The following is a 24159-nucleotide window of genomic DNA, read 5'->3' on the forward strand; positions in this document are numbered from 1 at the left end:
ACACAAAGACAAAGAATCGTGCTTGTGTAAATCAGTGTACAGAACATTTTACATAAGACAAAGGTGACTACAAGGTGTAGGATTCAATTGTCATCTATATTTGTAGGAATAGTTTAACAGTGCTTGGTCTGGAGAAGCACAAACTCATGATTCAAAACGTAACTCAGTGGTTAAAGGTGGCATTACTAATAATAATTTATTTGTATCCAGACAACCCCTTTTTAGCAACATAAGGAAAATGAAAAACTGGGAAAAGACATAACTATCCTGTATCATGCAGTTTGCCTTCAGCTGTGTTTTTTGTTAAATATATATTGTTTGGCATTTTTAATATGTAAATCAGTCATCAGTATACAGTATGTTTGTGTGCATATACATTGGGGAGCATCCTTAATAATTTACATTTTCAGTGTACCTCGTATACATTGCTTCAGTCTAATGTGTAGGTACCCCACTGGGCAGATTGTGGCTGCCGTGTTCTTAGGATAATTCAAGGCTGCTGAATTTCCCTGACCTTCGAGGTGGAGTTGCTGACTTTTCAAAATGTAATCATGCCATATCTCAATATATAGCGAAGTGTTATCCATATGGGTAGATTACAAAACTACAAAAATAAGTAACTGTGTCCTAGTAATATGTGGCCTTGGGGGTCTATGCACTCATACGTTGACAACAATGCGCAGTAAGTCAGTGCTGAAGCAGCAAGTGTGGGCGATAGGGGGCAGCTGACAGCAGCAGTGGCACACAACTAATTGGTGTACTAGAGCGCCTAAGAGCGGCAACAGACGAGGTACTCCATGACCCTTGCTCATGGTTCCCCGCCTTGCTGTGACGATAAACCTTTATTCAGTGTGTCCCCCCGTTTCCCTTCACCAGGGTTAGGCTCAACATTCACAGTTTCAGTACTAGTTTCTGAGGAAGCATCATCGGCTTTATCAAGAGATTCCCATTCATCCACTAATTCAGACGAGAGGTGAGCTATGGGGCGACGTCTTAATCGCTTGAACGCCTCCCTCATTAATGCCCGCTCTTCCGCTCGGGCCCAGCGTGTAACCTCCAGTATATATGTGGGCAAGCGGGAACCTTCCAAGACAGAGCTGTTCTACGCTGTGCCAGCACCAAAGCCAGTTATCCAAATCTGTTCCCCACCTGTTTAGAGGGTGTTCTAACCAGCAAGCCCAACAGGCAGACCTCTATAGTAATAGGCAGTGACCTATCCAGGGTCGTGTTAAGGCGTGCAATGACCGAATTCCAATAGACCATTAAAGTGGGGCATCTCCAAGTCATGTGGCCAAGCTCTGCATCTAGGGTTGGGCATCTAGGGCAACTCTGGAGTTTACCTCAGTATATGTCTTGAAGTTAATGGGGGGTGAGGTATGTTCAATGTGTGAAATTGAACTGGATAAGCTTAAGGCGTGTATTCCGAGACACCCACGGATGCATATGCATTTACCCGGCCCCACTCTTCATCCAACAGCTCCCTGCACAGGTCCGCAACCCAATGAGCTCTAAGGGAATGTAGTGGCCTACCCACCATACTGTTCAGTGCTCTATACAGCCATGTCACCAAGTGGGAGCCGCCACCCATCGTAAGCATTGTTTGGAATACAGCATGTTTGGGGGGTTCTACCATGCCCTCCCCCTAAAAGTCCTGCATGGATCGAACCAGGGCCTCATACCTCAGAAACTGACCTCGAGAGAGGTCAGTCTGTTCCATGAGATCATCAAAGGATTCTAGTCTTCCCTGTGAGGAGCAGTCGCCCACTGTGTTCAATCCCACCATGGTCCAGAAGTCCATTTGTCTCTGTGTAAAACAGCAGGGGGGGTTGTGGAGTGGAAGCCCCACCAGAGGGACCGCAGAGGAATAGGGGATCAAGACACCTGTTCGTCTAAGTGCCCTTGCCAGGCCATGAAGGTTGTACTCAGTAAGACCCCAGCCCGGGGAGCTTTGAGTTGCGGCCTAAGTAGTCTGCTGTTGGTGCCCCGTCCACCACAGTCCCAGTCCAATTCCGTCAGACCAGTATTGTTAAGCTACTGTGCTGGCCATTGGAACTGTGCCGCTATATAATAAAGTAAAAAATCTGGTACTTCCAGTTCTCCCACTGCGGGGGGAGGCGAAAAGTAGTAAGAACGACCCTTTGACACCCACCATCCCATTTACGTTCCCTAAGGAGCGTGTCTAAAGACCTGAACCATGCCACGGAGATCATCACTGGCATGTTAACAAAAAAATACAGAAGTCTCAGGAGCACAATCATCTTGGATAATGAGACTCATGCCATGAAGGGTAGACTAAGGGAGTGCCAAAAACTGATGCATGAACGGAGAGATCATTAGATCTTTCCCAGGTTGCCCTCCCTAATATCCACCTCATCATCGTAAATTTGGATACCGAGGTATTTAGATGTGTGAGGTGCCCATGTAACATCCGCTGGGCAGGTAGAGGGTGGGGCAGAACCCACAACCACTTGGAACGCACACGTCTTCCTTCCTTCGAATACAGACCAAACTCCATCAATCTCCTCCAGCGCTTGGAGCACCCAAGGAAGTGCCAGCTTCCCATCTCTGCGCCTCCTTTATGTATCCTCTACTGAACCACTCCACGAACGGTTCCATTGCTATAGCAAACAATAAAGGGGAGAGTGGCCACCCCTGTCTGGAACCGCTGTGGATGTCGTACATGTCAGAGACCTGTCGCCCAGTCTTAACTCTCACCGTCAGAGAGGCATACAGCAACGTAAAACCAGTTGATACATGTCTGTCCTATCCCCATGTGAAACATGGTAACTTCTAGATAATCCCACCTCACTGTGTCAAAGGCCTTCTCCAAGTTGACTGACACTACCATCACTTTAGAGTCAAGCGGATGGGGGTGATCGTATAGTACAGAATGCAATCTTCGTAGATTATGTGAGGTGTTCCAGGTAGGTATGAACCGACATTGATCACTGTGAATCAAAGCCTGCATATGTGGCAGCAGCCTATTGGCTAAAAACTTACTTAGGACTTTAAAATCTGTGTTGAGCATAGAAAGAGGTCGGAAGTCTGTAACCACTGCGTTTTGGTCGGTAGTCTTAGGGAGGGGGGCTACCAGGACGTCCCTGGTCGTTGCAGGCAAGAAGCCTCTCTTGTAGGCTTTTGCATACATTTCAGCTAGTTTCGGGGCTAATGTGCCTACAAATATTTTGTAAAGTTCTGGTGGGAGGCCATCCGTCCAGGGTGTTTTGCCTGCTGCTAGGTCTCTAAGAGCTATCTTTATCTTGCCTTCCGTCGCCGCTGCTCCCAATGGAGCATGGGCCTCCTCTGGGAGGACCCTCAGTTGCGATTTGCCCAAGATATCACTCAATGCATCTGGTAAGGGCATCTCCGGGGGGGGCATAGAGCGTCAGGTAATAGTCCAGGAACGCTGCATTAATATGCATAAGTGAGTGTACCAATGAGCAGTTTGACATTTTGATCTCGGTAATCAGTGTCCCCACTGAATTGGTGTGAGCAATCCAGGCCAGTAACCATCCGGCTTTGCCCTCCTCTTCATGTACCCTGTTTATATATCCTGCGTAGTCATGGCATCTAAGTCTTTCAAGAGCTGCTGTGTGTTTCTCGCGGATGTCCAATAAGCGTTATAGGGCCATGGAATCCATTCCCAGTGCATTATCGAGGTTGTGCAACTTATCCGCAAATCGACAAAGGTCTACTCCAGGTATCGCTTGATACCCACAGCATGGCCAATACCGTGTTCCCATACCACCACCTTGAAGGCCTCCCATTCTACTCCTCTCTGAGAGGCCGACCCTATGTTTAGAGAACACTATTCCACCAATGTCGAGGTCAGTGTACCTAAAAAAATTACATCCTCTAGCGCCGCTGTCTGCAAATGCCGGGTCGGGATGGGGGGCAGGACTCTGCAAGTGGATCAGGAGCGAGCTGTGGTCTGAGAATGTGTGGCCCAGATATTTTGAATGTTGTATCTGCCCCCAAAGTGATCTGGTGCAAACAAATCTGTCTATTCTAGTGTGGACATGGTGGAGGTGTGAGTAATATGAGTAATCTCTATCCAGTGGGTGGTGCGTATGGCACACATCATCTGTGGCTGAATTGGCCAACCATGCAGATAGCCTCACGGCCACTTTAATAGCGAGAACCCCCATATAGGTGGGAAGGAACAGTCTAAGTCTGTGTCTAGGACACCGTTAAAATCTCCTCCTATGAAGATTGATCCCCCAGTGAACGTGGCCACACAGGTAGTTAAGGTATGTAGGTCTGGTCTTGATTGGGGGCATATACCGTTCCCAGAATGATGGGCTTACGATGCAAGCGACCCTCTACAACGACATACCACCAGTCATCATCCACCACCACCTTCGTTACATCCAGGGGGATCCCGGCCCTCACCCAGATCAATGCACCACAGGGGTACAAAAGGTAAACAGTCGTAAACAATTGCCCCCTCTAGGCTGACGTAGACAGTCCACCTCTACCTGTGTGAGGTTCTTTTCCTGTAGCATTGCCACATGCATCCCCCGTCTCTTCAGGTAGGACAAGATTTTATACCTTTTAGCCACGGATCCCAACCCCCATACATTCCAGGCCATCAATGTGAGTGCTGGTGGCTCAATCATATAGAAATTAATCTTACATTCTGCTGGCAACTAAACCACCCAGCAGTCCCACCTCCCAACCAAGCAACACAATACAACAAGCACATTTCCACCAGAGACCATGTAGAACATAAAAATAAACAAAATCCCAACTCCCCACCCAAGGACAGTCCAGCAATGGCTGGCCACCCAAACTGTGCATAATAGCTGTAATGTGTGGTAAAACAAAACCACCTCCTCTGTGTTGAAGAGAAAGGAAGGGGTGTGTTGCAGGTTGCCAACTGAGGTATCGCTCCGCCACCTTGCACAACCCCTTCAGGATATGTTCCAGCATGTGCAATCGGTGGCAGTGCTCAGCAGGTTCATCATAGTTCATCTAAAAAATGCCTTGGGAGGACTGTGTGTCACATGAGGGCAGTCCTCCAGTGTACCAGCTTGAGAGTCAGAGCCGGACACATGGTCGTCCGTATCATGGCCAGGGTCACTCCTCTCCTCCTCCTTATCTGATACATTAGCTTCAGTCAGTGAGGCCATTGCCTGCAGTTTCCCCTCCTCAGACTGGGTCAGTGTGGGCTTGGTGAGCTGAGTTCGGTGAGCACAGCTCCTGGATCTTCTTCTTTCGCAATGGGTGTTCTCAGCCACCTCCATCTGGGATCTGTCTGTGCCAGATTTGTATTTTTCCAACCATGCCCAGGCCTCCTCAGGGTCCTGGCAGAAATGTGTGGTTCCATCCACCATCAACTTCAGTCTAAAGAGGAAGAGCAAGGCAAGGCGTAAAATATCTTCTCATCTCGAAGTGCTCTTTTCACCGTCAGGAAGGTGGCACGTTTGGACTGCACAGCCTCTGTGAAATCTGGGAACAAATTGGCCTGTTTCCCCCTGCAATCCACCCCCACTCCAAAGACTCCAGCCTCATGTGCCTTCTGCAACAGCAGATCACGGTTGCGATAGTGAAGAAGTGCCCTCTCTCAAGAGCAAAGACGGGTATGAGGCTGCCCACGTCCATGAGAGTCCGCAGCTATGGCTCCAGGAATTCCACCATGTTCTTTCCTTCCACGCCCTCCAGCAAACGTCAATATGGATGTTATTATGTTGACTGCGCCCTTCAGCGGTCTCTGCTCTACGCTCCAGTTGGTTTATTCTGTCCACTAGTTGCGACACTTGGAGTTTCAGCACTTGATGGGATGGTTGTAGGTCAGTTACCAAGTACTCAACATCCCTCACCTTATCTGAAAGCTTCTGATTGTCCACACATAGTAAACCAAGCTCAGCAGTGACTTTGCCTATGTCTTGCTGCAGGGTAAGCTTGGAGTCCTCAATGGCTCTCAATATTTTTTTGAGGGTGTTACGCATTTCCTGTGTCATGGAATCTGCATTCATTCTCAGGGCTGGAGTGCCTTACAGGTCATTGGGGATGGTTTCCTGCTGTCCCTGCACTTTTGGCTTTTGTTTCCCCATGGCAGTCATCGTTGGAGGCCACACCCTTGCACCAATGTCTCACCCCTGTTCAGTAAATCAGTGTCACAGTGTCTGCTATGTAGGGCCCCCGGAGGGCCATCCATCACACAGAACAGCGGCGGAGCCGCGCCATCCCACAGTGATCAAAGGTTACAGTCTAATGCCAGCTCCACGTACTCACCCCTCTTGGGTCCACCAAAGTTTTCAGTGCCTCTTGTAGTGGGGTAGTACGGCGCCTCTCTTCCCAAGTACTTAGTCCTGCCACGACCAAGGGCATATACCAAGGTTGAGCAGGCATCGTCTCATGCCAGCAAGCCGCCAGAGCCCCACGAGGGAGCCACTATCTGTTACGTCCCCCATGGACACAGTCAGTTTCCGCATGTGGCCACCTGCACCAGTGAAGTAGCGTGAAGGTGCCAGGGTCTCAGCAGGGCATGCACTCCATGCAGCAGTGGTCCGTGGCTTGAGATTGGGGATCTACGTTTCCCCGTCATCCCATTCAGTTCATCCCTCCTTCTGTGGGGGCAGTGAAGCCCAACTCTGCTTTCACAGTCGCTCCAGTGGTCCATCCAGCCTGCCCAGTTGGCCTCCGCCACGCGCCACTTACAGCAGTATTACATAGCCCCGCAACTCACAGCTCTGCACTCACGGCCATCGCCTGGATCCAGTGGGTGGGTCCCTGTGGGTCGGGAGCACACCTCCACTCCCAAGTGTTGACAACAACTATCAACATGCCGGTTTGCCCTCCTCTATAGGCCTCTGCTGCCTCAGTGCAGGCGTCGCCTCACTGCTCACTCTGCTGCCTCTGCGCAGCATCGGGTCCAGTTCCCCAGTCATTGGGCCTCCCATTCCTCCTCCGCTCTCTCGGTCCTTCTGCTCTTTCCAGCCCAGTTCAACTGGGCCACGCCTTCTTTGCTGCCGCCAGTTACCCATCATCTCAGGCCACGGAGGCCCTAACTCATGCCGCCCTCCACCCCGTCATCGCACCACCTCTAACAGTGCAAGACGGTACCAGAAAAGTGGCGAGGGGGCATTTTGGTAGTACTCAAGCCACAACAGTGCTGATCGTCCACTGCGACTGCCACAATTCGCAGGATTTTGCAGGGCGTTGCGGAGCAGCGAGATTATGCGTCCTCCATTTGGGCTCCCTTGGCCATGCAGCTGTTTGATGGCAGTTTATAGCTCACTTTGCTATATTATGGTTGTAGTTTACGAACTCAATTAACAAAATGATCTCTATGACAAAAGTAGTAACCACATCAAATACAGTTCTGTGATCTGCATAGTACACGTTCTTTGCAACAGGCATGGCAACCCTGTGCGCTATTTTAGATGAGTGAAAACTGCCACTAGTCAAAACTCCCATCCCTCTCCAGCAGGAACATTAATCACCAACATTATCTTGTCATTTTGTTTGTTGCCTGAAAACTGCTGGATCTGAAAGGAACTCTGCAGCAGGTGCTTTTAAACCCATAACAATTTGCAAGACACTGAGCTCTGCAGCTGAGGCATAATCCACCTCCCCACACCTATCCAGCCTTCTGGGAATCACCCGATGCCTGGTTTGGCCAGTCTGGCCTGGCCAGTGAGGTTGGTAAATGAACTCTCAAGCGGTCCAACTTTGTGTAAATGGATTTTTTTAAAGTTTCTGGTGATAAATGTCTGTGGAATGGGCAAAACAAATCCTTGTGCAAAAAAACAGCACACCCTAAAATAACAATGCATTTATATGGGGCAAATAATCCAACCCTAAAACAAACCATCAGACCATAATTACAGATCTGGTGGTGTGAGCTATCAATTTGGTACAGCTGCATAGAATTTGAGATTAACATCAATCTACTAAAACGGCAGACGTTGAGACCTGGTTAGGGGGGAAATTCACAACAATCCAACAATCTACATGCACTATGTAAGTTACATTTACACACACAAAGGGTGGCATCTGTGATCAGAAATGGCAAATCCTGAGTCCCAGAATCTGTCTGCAGATGGTATTTCCACTGAATGAAATCCTGCAGGATGATAGATTTTCCAAAGAAAAGATATTTGTTCTTCCAGATGTTGGTCAGGTAAAAATATGAGGGGAGAATTGATCAGTTGCATATTTACCCTAAGTCTGGACGCCCCGTGAATATTGATTCAACATTATTGGTGGGTAAGAATATTGAGGACAGAATATAAAAATGTAATATTGACAGGTAAGCCTAGATGTTCTATACCTAACTCCACATGTCAGTGCCTATGCAATACATATATCTTCAAGGTGTGTAAATGTGGAGCTAGCAATATTAAATCTATACTTACCTCTCAGTGTTTTGTCCCTCAATATTCTGTCCGCAATATTAGAATGCCATGATATTGTTGGTGCCAGTATTCAATAGTACAAATCTAAATCAACTCCTAGATATTGCCCTTAAAGAAAAGAGAATGAACATGACGTCATTAATCCCAAGTTGTACCCCTGTTAACTTTCAGCACAGCTAGAGGAAGATTGATGTGCAACACAAGAAGCAGATTGATGGGATGCACCCTACAAATTATGATCTCACCTAAAAGTAAATTATTTGATAGGGATGCCAAACACATACAGCTAATAAGTCAAACGTTCACCACCCATCATGGTTGGGTCTAAAGGAAGGAGAACAGTACGTTTCCGGTAATTCTATACACAATTATCATGGATATTAGGAAGCATTTTTGTATTAGACATATGAGAAGGCTAGAACAGAGTATGAAAAAGTTCCTGAGGCCATAATGCAAATCCACCCCTGTCTCCTGGGGACCAGTTCTAGGTGACAAATGAGTGTCCATCAAGGATGAAGGGATTCATGAAAGGACACAGTGTCTCACAAAGCTAGATCTTTGAAATGGCTACAAGATACATTTCTGCATCTAGAAAGAGACAGTGGGTTAATTTAATATCATTTTTCAGAGAAATAGTTTGATGAATGAATTAATGATGATGGAGTTCCAGAGATATTTTTCAGGAAATTGACTTTGTTTATGTGTATGAAGTGTTTGGTGGGTATTGCCATGGATAGAGGAAGTTATTAGCCAATTGCTGCTAAGAGTGAGAGGATTGTAGCCTTCCCAGTCACAGACGATATCATTTGAAACACCTTACATTCTTTCAGTGGCTTCCGTAATATGGATATGTAATTGAGCAAAAATAACTCACACAACAATAAATGCAATTTTACACTGATACCAAGTCTTCACTCATCAGTTATCATGAGAGGGAAGTGAGTGTACTGCTATTTACTGTGCCTTCTCTGTGTAACCTATAGTTGACTCGTCAACACTTTCCTCTGCTCTTGCAGCTTAACAGTGCACTTGGGAAAGAGAATGTATTCAGTGTTTTAACATTTCTCATTTGCAGATTGTGTTGCCTCCTCACTTAGAAAGAATCCGAGAAAAGCTAGCAGAGAATATACATGAGCTGTGGGTCATGAACAAAATTGAGCTTGGCTGGCAGTATGGTCCGGTAAGTAATTTATATTTGTAACTTCCATTTCTGTCTGGATTTTCAATAAAACATGTTTTCCAGCAAAGTGTTGCCTTCAACCTAATTCCAAGTGTTAGTCTTACAACTCAGTGATATACAGGTCTATTCAGAAAGGAATTTGTAAATCTGCATCTGCAGATTGATTCTCTTGCAGGGATGCAGATATTGTCCTTTCCAGAAATCATAAAATGTCTGTAAACAAGTCACACATTTCCAGTCGCACTCCTGAAAAAGATTTGAGAGTTCCTTTTTTCACCACTGTCTAGAGATTTCGACCTGTGGAATTGTAAGCTGAATTGTAACAGTATGCCTGCTGAAACACCACCACTGTTGTGCAATGTTGTGCAATGTTATATTTTTTTCTTGATGGTAAAATATATTTTCCGTGTATGGTACCCCTTCCTTACAGCCCCACTAATTCTAGGGGTTTTCGTTTTCCTTTCTGAGCCAGGAATGGGATTTGCTCCTGTTGCTGGCAGAAGTACATTTCTGACCTTTTTGTGAATACCTTGCACTCATAAATTAAGCAATTTGCATTTGTACATCAGCCTTACACGTGTAATCTCGCTGTGAATTGGGTCCATAGAGTTCACATGATTATTCTGCTAAACTGTAAAATAAGAAAGGGTAGCAGTAAATATGACCAAAATTGTGTTTAATACATGTAATCCCTACTTTTTTTGTTTTATAGAGATGCCACGATTTTGATCCTCATAGTGGCTAAAATATTTCCGTGCTGTTTTAGTTGTTAGCATCAAGTACCAAGAGGCCATGGTAATGTACTGACCATATGTTTAATGACAGTGTTTGGACAGTCCTGTGCGAAACAATTATTATTTAAAAAGTACAGAAAATAAATAATGATTGTTAAAAAAACTTCATTTTTTATATAAGAAATATATTTTTTTACTAGTTGGTAACTCATGTATGTGGCTATATGAAATATTATTCCTGGTGTGAACAGTTTGATGTGCAGCAGGCAAATATTTTAGCCTCAGGTGTAGAGGTGCCTATCTGATAAGGTGTATCGCCCTTTGAGAAAATAGCCATCGGAATTCTTATGCTGAGAGGAATAACCACTTTAAATAATTTAATGTCCCATAATGTCCATTGGTGTTCCTGTATCGGTTAATAGCCACAGCAGTGGATTAGCTTGGTCGGTGAGATAGGGAGGGTGTGAGCTTTCCAATAATCACTCAGGCATATAATGTTAAAATACATTATACGACAAGCAGGGCATATGAGAGGGGCATAAGGGGCAGTGGAAAGGGACAGGAATGCAGATTGGTAGGGGCACTAATTGAGGGACAACACACTATTTTGTAAAGTAACCAACATTTAAGACTTTAAAAACAGAGAGGGAGAGTGTATGTATGTGCCTTTTGTCTGTGTGTATGTCAAAATTCCTGGTGAAATCCAACAGACACGTCACCATGCCCAACTGAAGGCACATAAAACACTCTCCCTCTCCGGGGGACACTGTGTTTAGCCATAACTTACGAAACTTGTGAATTAAAAGCACCTGCTGAAAAGTTCCTTGTGTGTCCCGCCTTCAGGAAGCATTTAAAAAATCAAGATAACTCTTGTGATTAATGTTCTTGCCATAGAGCGAGAGATCAGCGTTTTGTCCAGTGGCAGTTTTGACTCACCATTGTGGGCGCGTTCTACCTTATATTTGTTTTGATAATGAATTTTATAAGGAGACACGTAAGGGTAACCAAGCATCTACCCTCATGAGGTTGAATTAACCTTTGGACTCCGATAGGTGTGAGTGTTTGGCTCTGAACAAAACAAAGTCAACAATAAACAGAACAAAACAATACCATCATTAATCAACATTAGAGTCAGTAATTTAAACACACCATGACCCATTTGGCCATGAATCACCACACCAGTTTAGTAAAGTTCAAACATGTATTGCCCTTTAGATTAACATTGCAAAGATCACGTAAACCAAGGGCAAAACTGGATTGTAATAGTACATGAATAACACAGGTTGACCAAACCTTCTAAAGAATCTCAGCTTTGACAGAATCTGAATCATTAGGCACTCAAGAATCACCATACAGAATAACAGCAATATCAGATGCACAGTGGAGACTGAATACATTGAGTTACCCCAGCTGTATTATTGACAATCAGTTATTTTGCACAGCCAAATTCAGAATGTTACATTCTAAATATTACCCTAATTAGATTAAGTGTGTTGGACTTAATGCAAAAAAGAAAAGAAAACAGAAACTAATTTGGAAAACATCTATCTATGGCGCTGTCAAAAATAGCGGTTGGGTTTCTAGAAGAGAAAAATTTCAAACCTGCAAGAAAGACAAATGCACAATCTATGTTATACATCTCCTTAATGGGTTCAGAAGGCAGCGAAGTCGTCTTTAGTGAAGCATCTTCTGATCACCTTCAGTGGACAGTGACATATATGGGAGCAGTTCAGTAATATTTGGCCTTAGTCAGTGGCACATGGCACATTATTTCACTAACAGAAATAAAAGCACATCTGAACACAGCAATGGACAAAGCAAAAACTCCCCCACGTCTGAGCTAACATCACAATATTAAAATCCCAGAAAGTAACTAACCACTATACCATTGGTTTAGACTGTAGGCAGTAGATGGTTTTGGATAGAACCAATTAGAACTAAAGCACATTTCTTCATGTTGCATTTCTTGTGTTCTTTTCTCCCTCATTGGTTCAGCTTCTTTCACTGCCATCACCAGTTTCCGTTTGCAGAAGTAAAATGTTTCAAACTACATAAGACTTCTGAAAGCCATTGTTTTCTGTGGAACTATCTATCAGGAACTACATAAATGTATCAAAATATACAGCACAAGAACATTTCTCTCAAACATTAGATCATCACACATGATGTTTCAGAAAGAACAGAAAACTTTCCACTGCCATCAGCATTTTCTAAGGATCTCATTTATTTCATTCTGAATTAGCTTAACATAGGCCTTTTCAAACATGCTGTAAAATGTGCAATGTACAACATTTCATAAAACTCAAATTAATTATTTTTTGAATGTCATTATTATTTTTCATTACTCTCAGTTAGTTAAAGATAAAATACTTTTAATTCTCAAATAGCAATTCTTATACCATCCCCTTGGGAGACAGTTATAAGCATTCTTTCCACATATGTAATACACTCCAGGAATAACAGGGTCCTGGCCATTTAGCATAAAGTACCATGAATACTTAAAAAGAAATACATGTCTGCATTCACTCGTTCCAACAAAATTAGTGTCAAATATAGATTGTGGTCTATAAATGCAAAGCTTTTCTACATATTGCACATCTAAAGTAACTTCCCTTGGGTTTTAGTTTCACTAGATTCATAGTAATTTTTATATGTCCTTTTCAATAAACCTTTCTCTATTTTCTCCTTCAAAGCTTTTCTCCTGTCATCCGTTTGATCTAAAAAGGACTTTTCTACTGGTGAATGCAAGCATGTAAGGTTGTTACGATGTGCACAGGCTGTCCCAAATGTTAGTGTAGGCTCAAAGAAACCTACCACAATGTCAATGTTTCTTTTTTGGCAGTGTTACTCAAATGCTGATTAATCGTAACAAAAGAAAAAACTACATCTAGATTAGAGTAGAAATACTGAATGTATTCCTGTTTACAAAGCCTTGTTAGTAGAAGACTACAACTAATTCCATATGTTAGTGGCAAACTATGGTATGTTACTCCTTCTTGCACTGATGAAGGGATTTGCGTACAAACATAACACTCTCACATTCATCGTCTTAACACATTCATACAACAAGGAATAGAAAACATTAGAAGAAAGATCTCCGTGTAAGTGGTCTAAATGTAAGTTTCTCTCATCCCTATTAAGCTTTTTCTAACTTTGAAAGTGTAGTAGTCTCTACAGAACTAATATAACTATTTTCAGGTGTGTGATGAATACTTAGGATCACAATCAACAACAAACACAGTAGCACACATACAATTCCTATAGCAATACACATACACTTGCAGTACCTATTAGTTTTCACTCTATTGTGATCATTTTCCATCCTGTAAAGAATCAGAAAGTAGAAGAAAAGAAAAAATATTTAACTCTGCAGCCAAAAATCAAAAACAAAAATAATTTTGTTTGTAGTTATTTACAGCTTTTGGACTCTTCTTCAGAATTGTTGACAAAAACTGATTTAGCAGCTTGTCAAAATCAATTCAGTTTGTCAAAAATCGGTTTCAAGTTTCTTTCAGTATATCATAGTCTATTAAAGAACAATTTTGATTTGCACTTGTAGCATGTAATGTTCTTCTTGTTCAGCTGACACTTTGGTTTCAAATTTCAATTAAAAACAAACTAAAGTTTAAAAATCTTGATCTTGAAATTCAAGATAAAAAAAAAAGACAACATTTCTCGTTGCCACTCATCCGCTGCACAGTAGGCCCATTCAGGACCAGAGTATCTTCGACTTGCAACTCTTTTTCTTTTCGATTTTCAATTTGCACTTATTTCTCCTTCACTCAGATGTTCATCTGTGTCTTTTGCAAAACTGGACTTATAGCTCTTCTTGCTTCAGCAGGATTTTCCCTTTGACTTGATGCACCTGCACCATTTGCCAATTCAGGAGGAATCATTCTGTATGACTTTGATCCAACTCAACTCCCTCATCAGCTGCTTCTTCAGGAAGCGTAATTCATTTCAACTGATCTTCCCACTTGTCTGCTTCTGGGAGAGTTCTCCTCTGACCTAACTTGAGCAACTTCAGGAACCTCTATTTCATCTCTTAGAGGTGTACCTGGATCTTCACCAGTTTGTATTGTCTCTGTTTCTGTTTCCACAGTCTCTCTTCTTGCTTCTTGAGACTGCTCAATAGTTGTTGGTACTCTCAAAAACTAATTTTCATCTTCTTGTGGATAGGCACTTTCATTGTGTGGCTGGCATGAATCCAGTTTGGAATCCCAATGCACTTCACAGCAGTCGTAGTCACAAGTACGACTTGATACGGACCCTTCCACCTATGTTCCAGACAAGTTATTCTCACGTGCTTCTTGACCACCACCCAGTTGTCAGCTCACAGACTGTGACTCTGGTCCTGGAATGGTTGCAAGCTTATCGCTTCCACCTGATGAGAGAAAGAGCAAAGCAAATCAGCTAGATTCTTGCAGTAATCCACCACCATATCATCTGTTATAGTCACAAGAGCCTTTGCAGGAACAGCTGGCAACCTCATTGCTCTACCCATGAGGCTTTCATGGGGAGACAGTCATGTCTTCCTATCTGGTGTGTTTCTCATGCTCATCAAAACCAAAGGCAATGCATCTGGCCATTTCAGATTTGTAGATGCACACATCTTTGCACGTCGTACTTTCAGTGTACCATTCATTTGCTCTTCCAATCCAGATGCTTCAGGCCAATAACCACAGTGCAACTTCTTCTCAATGTTTAAGGCTGAACATAGTAATTTGATCACTTCGTTACTGAAGTGGCTTCATTTAGGTGATTCTAAAGAGGCTGGAAATCCGAACCTTGCTATCAGTTCTCTAAGCAAAAGCTTTGTTACTGTGAGACTATCATTTCTACGTGCAAGGTAAGCTTCAATCAGTGACCAAAAATACAAACATTACCTACACAAATCTCAAACCACCACACACAGGCATCTCAATGAAATCCATTAGCATTCTGTTAAATGGCCCTTCTGCTCTTCCATTGTGACTCAAATTGACAACTGTTCTTTTTCTCACATTATTTTGTTGGCATATGACACATCTGTGAATAATTGCTTCGGCAACCAGTCTAAACTTCGGATTAAACCAAAACTTTTTAAAAGTTCAAATCATTGTATCTCTGCCAATATGTGCTTGACCATGATAGTGTCTCGCCATTTGGGTCTGTTGACAGTTTGGCAAAACTACCTATCCTTCAATTGAGACCCAAAGATCATCTCCATCTCTTTGAACACATTTTAATATGATCCATTCTTTCTTCTCTTCATCAGACACATTTTCTTGGACAGATTTAATTTCATCGCACATATCAATTGCAGTTAACTAATAATTTGCATTTGTTTAATCATTTTCAAAGTTCTGACGTACTTAATTAATTGAAATACAATTCAAGGTGCAATATTTAGCAACCTGATGTGCATAAACATTTCCTTTTGAAACAAAATCATTTGATTTCATATGTGCATTGCATTTGATCACAGCAATCTTCTCAGGTAATTGTAGGGCTTGTAACAAATCATGAAATCTATCACCATTTCTAATTCGTGTACCAGAAGAGGTCATGAAACCTCTCTGTGACCACAACTGGCCAAAGTAATGGACAATTCCAAATCCATACTGGCTATCCATAAGAATTGTAACTTTAAGTTGTGCGATACTACAACAGGCTCTAGTAAGGGCAACTAATTGAGGAACTTGGGCAGAAAATACTCTTTGAAGCCATGAAGCTTTGAGTATCCCAGAAAGTGTGCACACAGCATAGCCAGCTTTCAATGTCCCCACATTATCTCTTAACCAGGAACCATCAACAAAAATAATTTCATCATTGTCTTTTAGCAGGGGGTATCTTTAGGTCTGGGTTTTGTACACAATTCAGTAATTTCCAGACAGTCATGTTCAACTTCTTTCTGATTCTCATTTTCAACATTGTCAACTGGGTGTAAGGTTGCTGGGTTAAGTACTGTACATCTTTTCAATGTAACATTTGGAGAGCCCAATATTATCAGCTCATACTTAGTAAGCCTTGCATTTGTTAAATACTGGGTTTTAGTCCTGGAAAGAAAGACTTCAACCGAGTGAGGGACCGAAACAGTTAATGGATGTCCCATCACAATAACTTTACATGGTGATATAGAAGTACCAACCGCTGCCACAGCTGTCAAACAGTCAGGTAAAGCTGCTGCGTCTGGATCCAAAGTAGCAGAAAAATATGCTACGAGTGTTGTATGCCACCATGTACCTGTGTGAGGACTGAAAAAGTGCATAAATCTTTCTCATTACAAAACAATATAGATGGTTTTGTGTAGTCAGGCATTCTCAAAGCTGGTGCTCTGCACAAACTCTCTCTCAACTCAGTAAAATATTTCATACGAGCATCATCAAAAGCAACCAACATCCTGACATCTCTTTGTGTAACTGGAGGAATAGTTTGCAAATTAGGATTACCTGGACTGTTCAGCACTTTTTTTAGAACTCTCTGCTTCACAAAATCTTTAATTACAGGAATGACTCCTTCAATTGTATCTGGCGCCATGTGATATTGCGGTATCTGTGGAAAAACAACATTAGGTTTGACTGTGACTTCAACTGGTTCTACTCCTTTGACCGGACCAATATCTATTCCAGAAAAATCCCAAACTTTTAAATTAAATGTATCCTGTAAATCAGTTAGCAGGTCTTTTACTGTGAAAGCAGTATAGAAACTAATCAGTGGAAACTCTTTATTCACTGAATCACATTCAGTTTGCATAGCTGAATCATCATCATCATCACTATTCGTCTGAATAGCAATTTCATCATTTGAACAGGTAATCGAACATTTTGTTTTGCACAATAGATCTCTTACTAACAAGGAAACTGAACTCAAGTTGCAAACTACAAATTTGTGTAGTGCTTCAAAGTTTCCAATTTTAACAGGGACTGGTTCAGTAATTGGGCTTGTCAGAAACTGATTCACAACTCCTACAATCTGGATTATTTTCCCGGAAAGTGGCACATTAGGAACTTCTGCTGTTTTCCCTGTAGAGCGTGTACCTCCGGTATCAACCAGGAAAGAGGCATCATGACCCATTAGCTTTCCATTTACATAAGGACCCTCTTGATCCGTTTCTAACGAAGCTGCTAACATGCATTCTTCTTCATCCAAATGTTCACTCTCACCCATCATCGCATCACTCATCACTACATCATTCAATTCATCCTCACTGTGAAGTGTGAACTGTTGAACTATATGATTACTGTGATTTAACTTTTGACCTGTGTTCTGCTGAGGAAGCATCATCTGCTGTTGCATCATTGGAGCTTGGGGTATTTGCATTTGTTGCTTTGGTACCATTTTTACCTGAGCCTGAATTAACTGTGACTGTGGCACCTGAAAACGTGGCATTTGTATTTGCTGCATTGGTTGAAAACTTTGCATTTACTGAGGAATCTGCATATGATTATTTTGGACATTCAAATTAGGACCCCTCATTCTCGTACCTCTTAAATTTTGAAACTGATTGTTTTCAATCATCAGAGTAACCATGTCTTCTGTACCAACATTGGACACTCATGCTTCCAATGCTCCAAAAACCGCAACTGTGACAAGGTAACATCCTTTTCATTGCCTGCATATCACCTGAATTGACCGTCATATTTGAATCGACGCAAATACCACCTCCATTTCCACCACAACCTCTACCTCTTGCTTGATTCTGAAGCAACGTGTCCCTGTTGCTGAGGATAGATTCCCTGGTGCTGTGGATAATTTCCTGCATCAATGATTGTGCCGCTTAAACCAATTAAATCTAAACCACGTTTCTTTGTGTTGCATTTCTTTTCTCCCTCATTGGTTCAGCCTCTTTCACTGCCATCACCAGTTTCCATTTTCAGAAATAAAATGGTTCAAACTACATATGACCACTGAAAGCCAGTGTTTTCTGTGGAACACTATCTAACAGGAACTAAATAAATCAAAATATACATCACAAGAACAGCATTTTCTAAGCATCTCATTTATTTCAATCTGAATTAGCTTAACATAGGCCTTTTCAAACAGGCAGTAAAATGTGCAGTGTACAAAATGTCATAAAACTCAAACTATTTTGTTTCTGAACATGTAATTATTACTTTTCATTACTCTCAGTAAAACAAAATATATTTAATTAGACAGTGATTTGTTTTCATTTGCGAAATATCTGTGTCAATTATCAGTGTAGGCCTCATTTTAATTTCAGCCATGCACATTTAAACGCATGTTTTTCTTTCAGTTACTCACGCAATTTTTATTCGTAATTTTCACACTCTAACACCATAAAGTAGCGCACAAGGTTAATTTGCCAGATGCAAAGAACATAACTTTATTTTATGTGGATTAGCAAAGCCAGCCTTTACAAGAGCTTTAAAACAAATTAAATGTATGTGAGAGGAGATATGGAGAGATGAAGGACACTTTTGCCAGTGGTAGTGAAGGAATCCGAGGAGGTGGTCATGGGGTGGGAGGTGTCAAAAAAGATTGCTGCACCATGTGCCACCAGCGCTAAAGCCAGACCTGCCCAACCATTTGCCTGAAACTGGATTAATTAGGGGGGTGTAACACCCCAAACACTCCCCCCAGAAGCTACGCTCCTGAGACAGCGTACGTGTCACCAATTTAAAAAAAAAATGAAATTGTGTTATTGTTGCTGTCTTCATACGCCAGGGTGTATTTAACATATATCAGAGTGTGGTTCAATTATTTTGAGGTGTGGCTAATGATACTCAGGTATTTGTTAAGTAAATATGGTGCCCAATATGCCAACTCAACTGCGGTGATGTTTAAATATCATCAAGTGCGCCCCAATATGCCATGTTGTCACATTACAGACGATGGTCAAAAAGGCAAAGTTGGCTTTTTCTGCCTGGGAGATGCTCACTATGTCTTGGTGCTCAGCGCTGTGTCAAAGGAGGGCTCAACATGCCAGAGCTGTTACTCAGAGTGCTACCAATGGGTCAGTTTACATAGTACCTTCAGGTACAGGTATCTTACTGTATGAGAACTGATAAGAGTATTGTTTAGATTACAGATTTCCAGACATTGCCCCAGTATATAACGGACACACTGCCGTGCCACCTTACACATTGCCTAATAAGCAAGGTGTACCCTGACATGCTATTGTCTGCACTGACCTCTGTTTGTTAAGCCAGTTTTACACTGCCCTCTTACCAAGCGGGGGCAACCGCTCAGAGGTGCAATCAGTAGAGGTTGTGCACCTAAGGTTTTTTGTCATTGGTGCAAATTGGTGTCACCCCTGCTGAATATGTGCAATACTCTGGTGGTTTTGGCAGTCGCTGACTGTCTCATTGCTCTCCCACAGTGCCTTTGAAGCAGTAGGTTTATGAGTGAAAGTTGTGCACATGCACTCTCGCAGACAGCAGGGAGCTGGGTATGCTGCTCTTTGAAAAATACAAGGTTACAGAAAAACGATGTCCTTGGTTGCCTTGTTTACCAGTCTGTCGCTGCTAGGCAGAGTTTAACTAGTTTAAATTGATCTCTTTGACCCTTTACTTTTATAAAATATGCTTCAGTTCTCGTCCAGTTAACGTTTTTAGTGCTGGACTAATGCAGGACTGTCTCATCTGCCTTCTGCTGCCTTAATTCTTAGCCGATAAGGCATTTTTAGGTTGCAAGAATGAGAAATCTTCAGCCACAGAACGTGTTGATTATGTCTAATACAGCAATGCACACATTTGGAACAGATGTTTACTTTGATTATATGTATTTATTCATATAGACTAGACATGACCCTCTGACAATAAGTGTTCAATATAAGAGCTACGAGCTTGCAGATTTAGCATACACGGATGGAGCACGCAAACATTGTTCTTCTCGTATAGAGACACAATTAGACAATAACAGAAGAAATGACCTGCACAAGCAGAACATGCATCAAAACAAAGATGTAGGGGGCTACCTGATAAAAATTACTGAGTGTGGGTGCTGGCATAAAATGGGAGATAATAATTGGTATAACACAGAACACATGAACATCCTCAGACTGTCCTTAGATGCAGTGATTAAGGGTAAAGGAGAAAAAGGGAAATAACTAAGAATACACTTAAAAAGTATTGACTGTGTCCATAAACTTTTATTTTGTGTGTTAGAAGCACTTTTAGATTAGTTTCATTGTTCGTCCTGTTTATCTCCTCTGTTTTTGATCGCACTTTTCTGACGGAAACTACAGTGACAGATTATTAGTCACATCTTTTGATTTCACAGAACCATGTCCATTAAATGTGACCTGAAACTTTATCATATTCCTGCAGTTATAAATGAGGATCTTGATTGATAAGGAAGTGAATTGTTCAAACAGAAAAAGTCGGATAATTCTAATCAATAGTCACACATGTATTTGACAGTGATAGAGCGTTCCAGCCTAATAATTTACCTGTATTTGGACGCTCTTGGGTCGATGAATCTTTTGACCAAGTGGGACTCTCTTTACCCAGGAGTAATCAATCCAAATCAACAATCAATAATCAATAACGAACATAAGCAATGCCCTGATCAACATAACACTTCACAATTAATCCAGAATACATTTCGGCGAAACCATGACCTTTCGGTCATGAATAACCACACCAGTTTATTCAAAGTTAATGCATTTATTTCCCTATATTAACAAAGCTAGCACAATATAAATGTGTCTCAACACCAAATGATATATGTAAATGAACATTAATAGCTGTCCATAGCGGCGAAACAGATGCAATCTATGCAGCATTTGAATAAAAATGCCTTCTATGATGGCAAGGCAAACCACTAAAACTACAATCTGTAATGGGCTAATTGCATACATTTAGTCAGCATAACAAGGTCTCAAATTGCATCGTGCATCAAATGAATCCTCATCTAACCTCAAATTAGCATCAGCATGTGGGTCTTCATGCAAAAACAATTTAGCAACATTAATTTAGAAAACTCCTAACTAGGGCTCTTATAAAAAATCAGCAGTTGGTTACCTAAAAAGAAAACACAATGCAATTGTACAATTTCCTTTCATATTTACCAAATTCAATCAGCATTCAAGGAAGTCTTCGTCTCACAGGTACCGGTTCCGATCAGCATGGGACGGGGCAAAGGGGCAGGGTGGACGGGGCAATTGCCTCACAGCGGCAAGATAAAACTAATACTTCATGCAAAGGGACAAATCAAAGTTAAAGTCTCTAGGGCGAGAATTACTTAAAAGTCTCTAGAAGACGGCAAAATGACGAAGTCAGCAAGATGGGCCATAATGGCCAATGTCCTGCAAAATGGCGGGTATGGGCGATGTCTCTCGTAATGTCTCTCAAAATGGCTGGTAAAGTTCGTAATGGGGCCACTTTCCTCTTGTGCACCTGGTTTAAATAGACAACAGTTCAAATCCAGTAGGGTCTTCCATTGGAGGGTTCATAGGTTGGCTTCAAATTGTCCAATCAAAAACAACAGTTCTCAAGCTTTTACCTAAGCATACATTATCCTTGGAGTCGGGAACGTAAGTTGCAACATATTTTACCAATTAACTCACTTTCAGAGCTTCCATTGTCCGCACCTGCAGATTGACCTTGGAGCAAAGAAGAAGATGCCAGGCTGGCACGAAACCTTAAGATAAGCATGTGAACCGATCTCACTGGAAAAGTACAGCTTCAAGCAAGAATACACGTTTATTAGCACATTGGAAAAATACGAGCATCTAAATCGTGAGACAAGGCAACTAGGCCAAAGCCTCCACCAAAGTTATGCTAAGCTAAGACATTTCAAACAAGCAAATCATAGCACACGTTTTCGATTATGTCAGATTAGTGCAATTCTAATACATCACGTTATATAAAGCACGTTTATAAATGTTGGCAAACTACTCTGAGGGCACATTTTGTCCCCGTACAATCTTTATTAGTTCGGTTAAAGTCACACATGATTGCAGCACTACGTTTATGCACTAATAAATGTAAAACCTTCATTTCTGCGTCATCAATCCCTCCTCTGATGACTACTTGTCATCACACAAACTATTCCCACAAATTTTATTCCATTAAAATTCTGTCAGTTCTCTTTGCCTTTTAGTTCCCCTTGTCCTTGCTTTGTATTCTTCTGCCATTCTTTTCATCATTTTCTCTTCCTTCCTTCTTTTAATTCTTTCCATTATCATTAATATTCCTCTTTTTATTCCCCAAATTCCAAATATACAAATCAGTACTATTAATATTCCCTGTATTATTTTTAGCAATATTCCATTCCAAATGCCACCAAGCCAATTTCCCACTGAAGCAAGTCCCTTTCCAACCTTCTCCCACACTCCTGGTTCTTTCAATTCCTTCAAGTCTGCACTCTCTTTTGTTAGATTAGCAAGCATTGTTTTAATCTTTGCACTGTTGTCTGGAATATACGTACAACAGTGTCGCGCACCAAGCATTTTGCAAACGCCGCCATCCTTTGCTAAAAGAATGTCTAAGGCAAGCCTATTTTGAAGAGTCATAGCTCTTTCCGCTGCAAGTTCAGCATCTATCAGGATTATAGCACCTGAAAACTTTGTCAACATGTTATCCACTACAGTAGACAACTTTCTTATTTTGATGGAATTCAACACAACTCCCAATGAAGGAATCATGGCTCCAAATATATCTCCTACCACAGCAGCTGCGGTCTCTCTTTTCTGGATACGATGGGATCCAGATGTCTTTGGAATCATCGATAGGTCATCCAGTTGATAAACCTTTGGGAACACTATACCCAAATAACATCTCCCCCACCATCCCTTTGGAAGACGATAATAGGCATTATGCCCACAAATGTAATATACACCTGGTATGACAGGATCAAGTCCGTTCAGCATGAATGTCCATTTGGCCTTAAAGATAAACATATGTTTACACTCACTTGCTCCTACAAAAATGTTACCATAATAAGATTCACCTCGATATATACAAAATTTCCCTACATGCCAAGCATCTAAAGCTATTCTCCCTTGTGTCTTTATTGCAGCAAAAGCATAATTATCTACTGAAGTCCTCTTATGTAGCTCTTTTTCTAATTTCGCATTCATTTGTGCCCTTCTATCATCTGTGCGATCTAAAAAGCTTATTTCTACTGCAGATAGCGAGCAGGTAAGATTTTCCCTATGTGCGTGAGCTGTTTCAAAAGGTTGCATTGGCTCGAAAAATTCCCTCATTATTTTAGCATCCCAATCTTTAGCAATCTGGCTTAGCTGCGTGATTATAGGAACATATGCAAAGGTAACATCATAATTTGAATAAAAATACTGTATGTTGGTTTGACCATAAAACCTAGAAGTTACTATACTACATGTAATCCCATATGTAAGAGGCATGTGATGATAAGTCACCCCTTCCGTTACCGATGTCGGTATCTGTGTACACACATAACAATCTTTCGCATCCATAGTCTCAACATATTCTGTTAGCAAGCGATAGAAAACATTATACGAAAGCTCCTTTTTATCATGCAAGTGTCTCTCATCTAATTCTAGTCTTTTCAATGCAGTTAGTTCAGTGACAGTAACAGGAGCATAAGTAGAAGCATCAATTTTCTCATTCTCACTCTTACCATGCATTGCAAGCACTATTATCATTATTATTAGTACACATGCAGTTATCGAGCCTATACACGCATATTTACAATATTTCATTCTACTGTTCTGTGTAGCGTACCTAGTCATGATCTGTATAGAATCAGAGAGCTAGAAGCACCTGTAAAAAGAAACGATTTAGCAATTTGTTACAAAGCTGAACGAGCGCAATGTTCACACAGTTTTCTTCAGAAGCCGAGTCACTTATCGGTTAGCAGCATTTGTCTCAATTCGGCAATAACTCAGTCTCAATTCGGCAATAACTCAGTCTCAATTCGGCAATAACTCGTTTTTTTTTTTTTTTTTTCAAAG

The 24159-nt window shown here is 41.8% G+C and overlaps 1 protein-coding gene across 1 annotated transcript in view; it reads left to right on the forward strand.

Annotated features, from left to right (window-relative positions):
* RYR2 (ryanodine receptor 2) overlaps positions 1–24159 on the forward strand; it is a 2714825-nt gene that overhangs the window by 1216252 nt on the left and 1474414 nt on the right. Inside the window, exon 22 of the mRNA XM_069234403.1 lies at positions 9439–9543. Within this exon, the coding sequence (XP_069090504.1) occupies positions 9439–9543 (105 nt within the window). The remainder of the gene's footprint in view (positions 1–9438; positions 9544–24159) is intronic.

The sequence above is a fragment of the Pleurodeles waltl genome, chromosome 5 (assembly GCF_031143425.1).
Source record: "Pleurodeles waltl isolate 20211129_DDA chromosome 5, aPleWal1.hap1.20221129, whole genome shotgun sequence".
NCBI classification, from domain to species: domain Eukaryota; kingdom Metazoa; phylum Chordata; class Amphibia; order Caudata; family Salamandridae; genus Pleurodeles; species Pleurodeles waltl.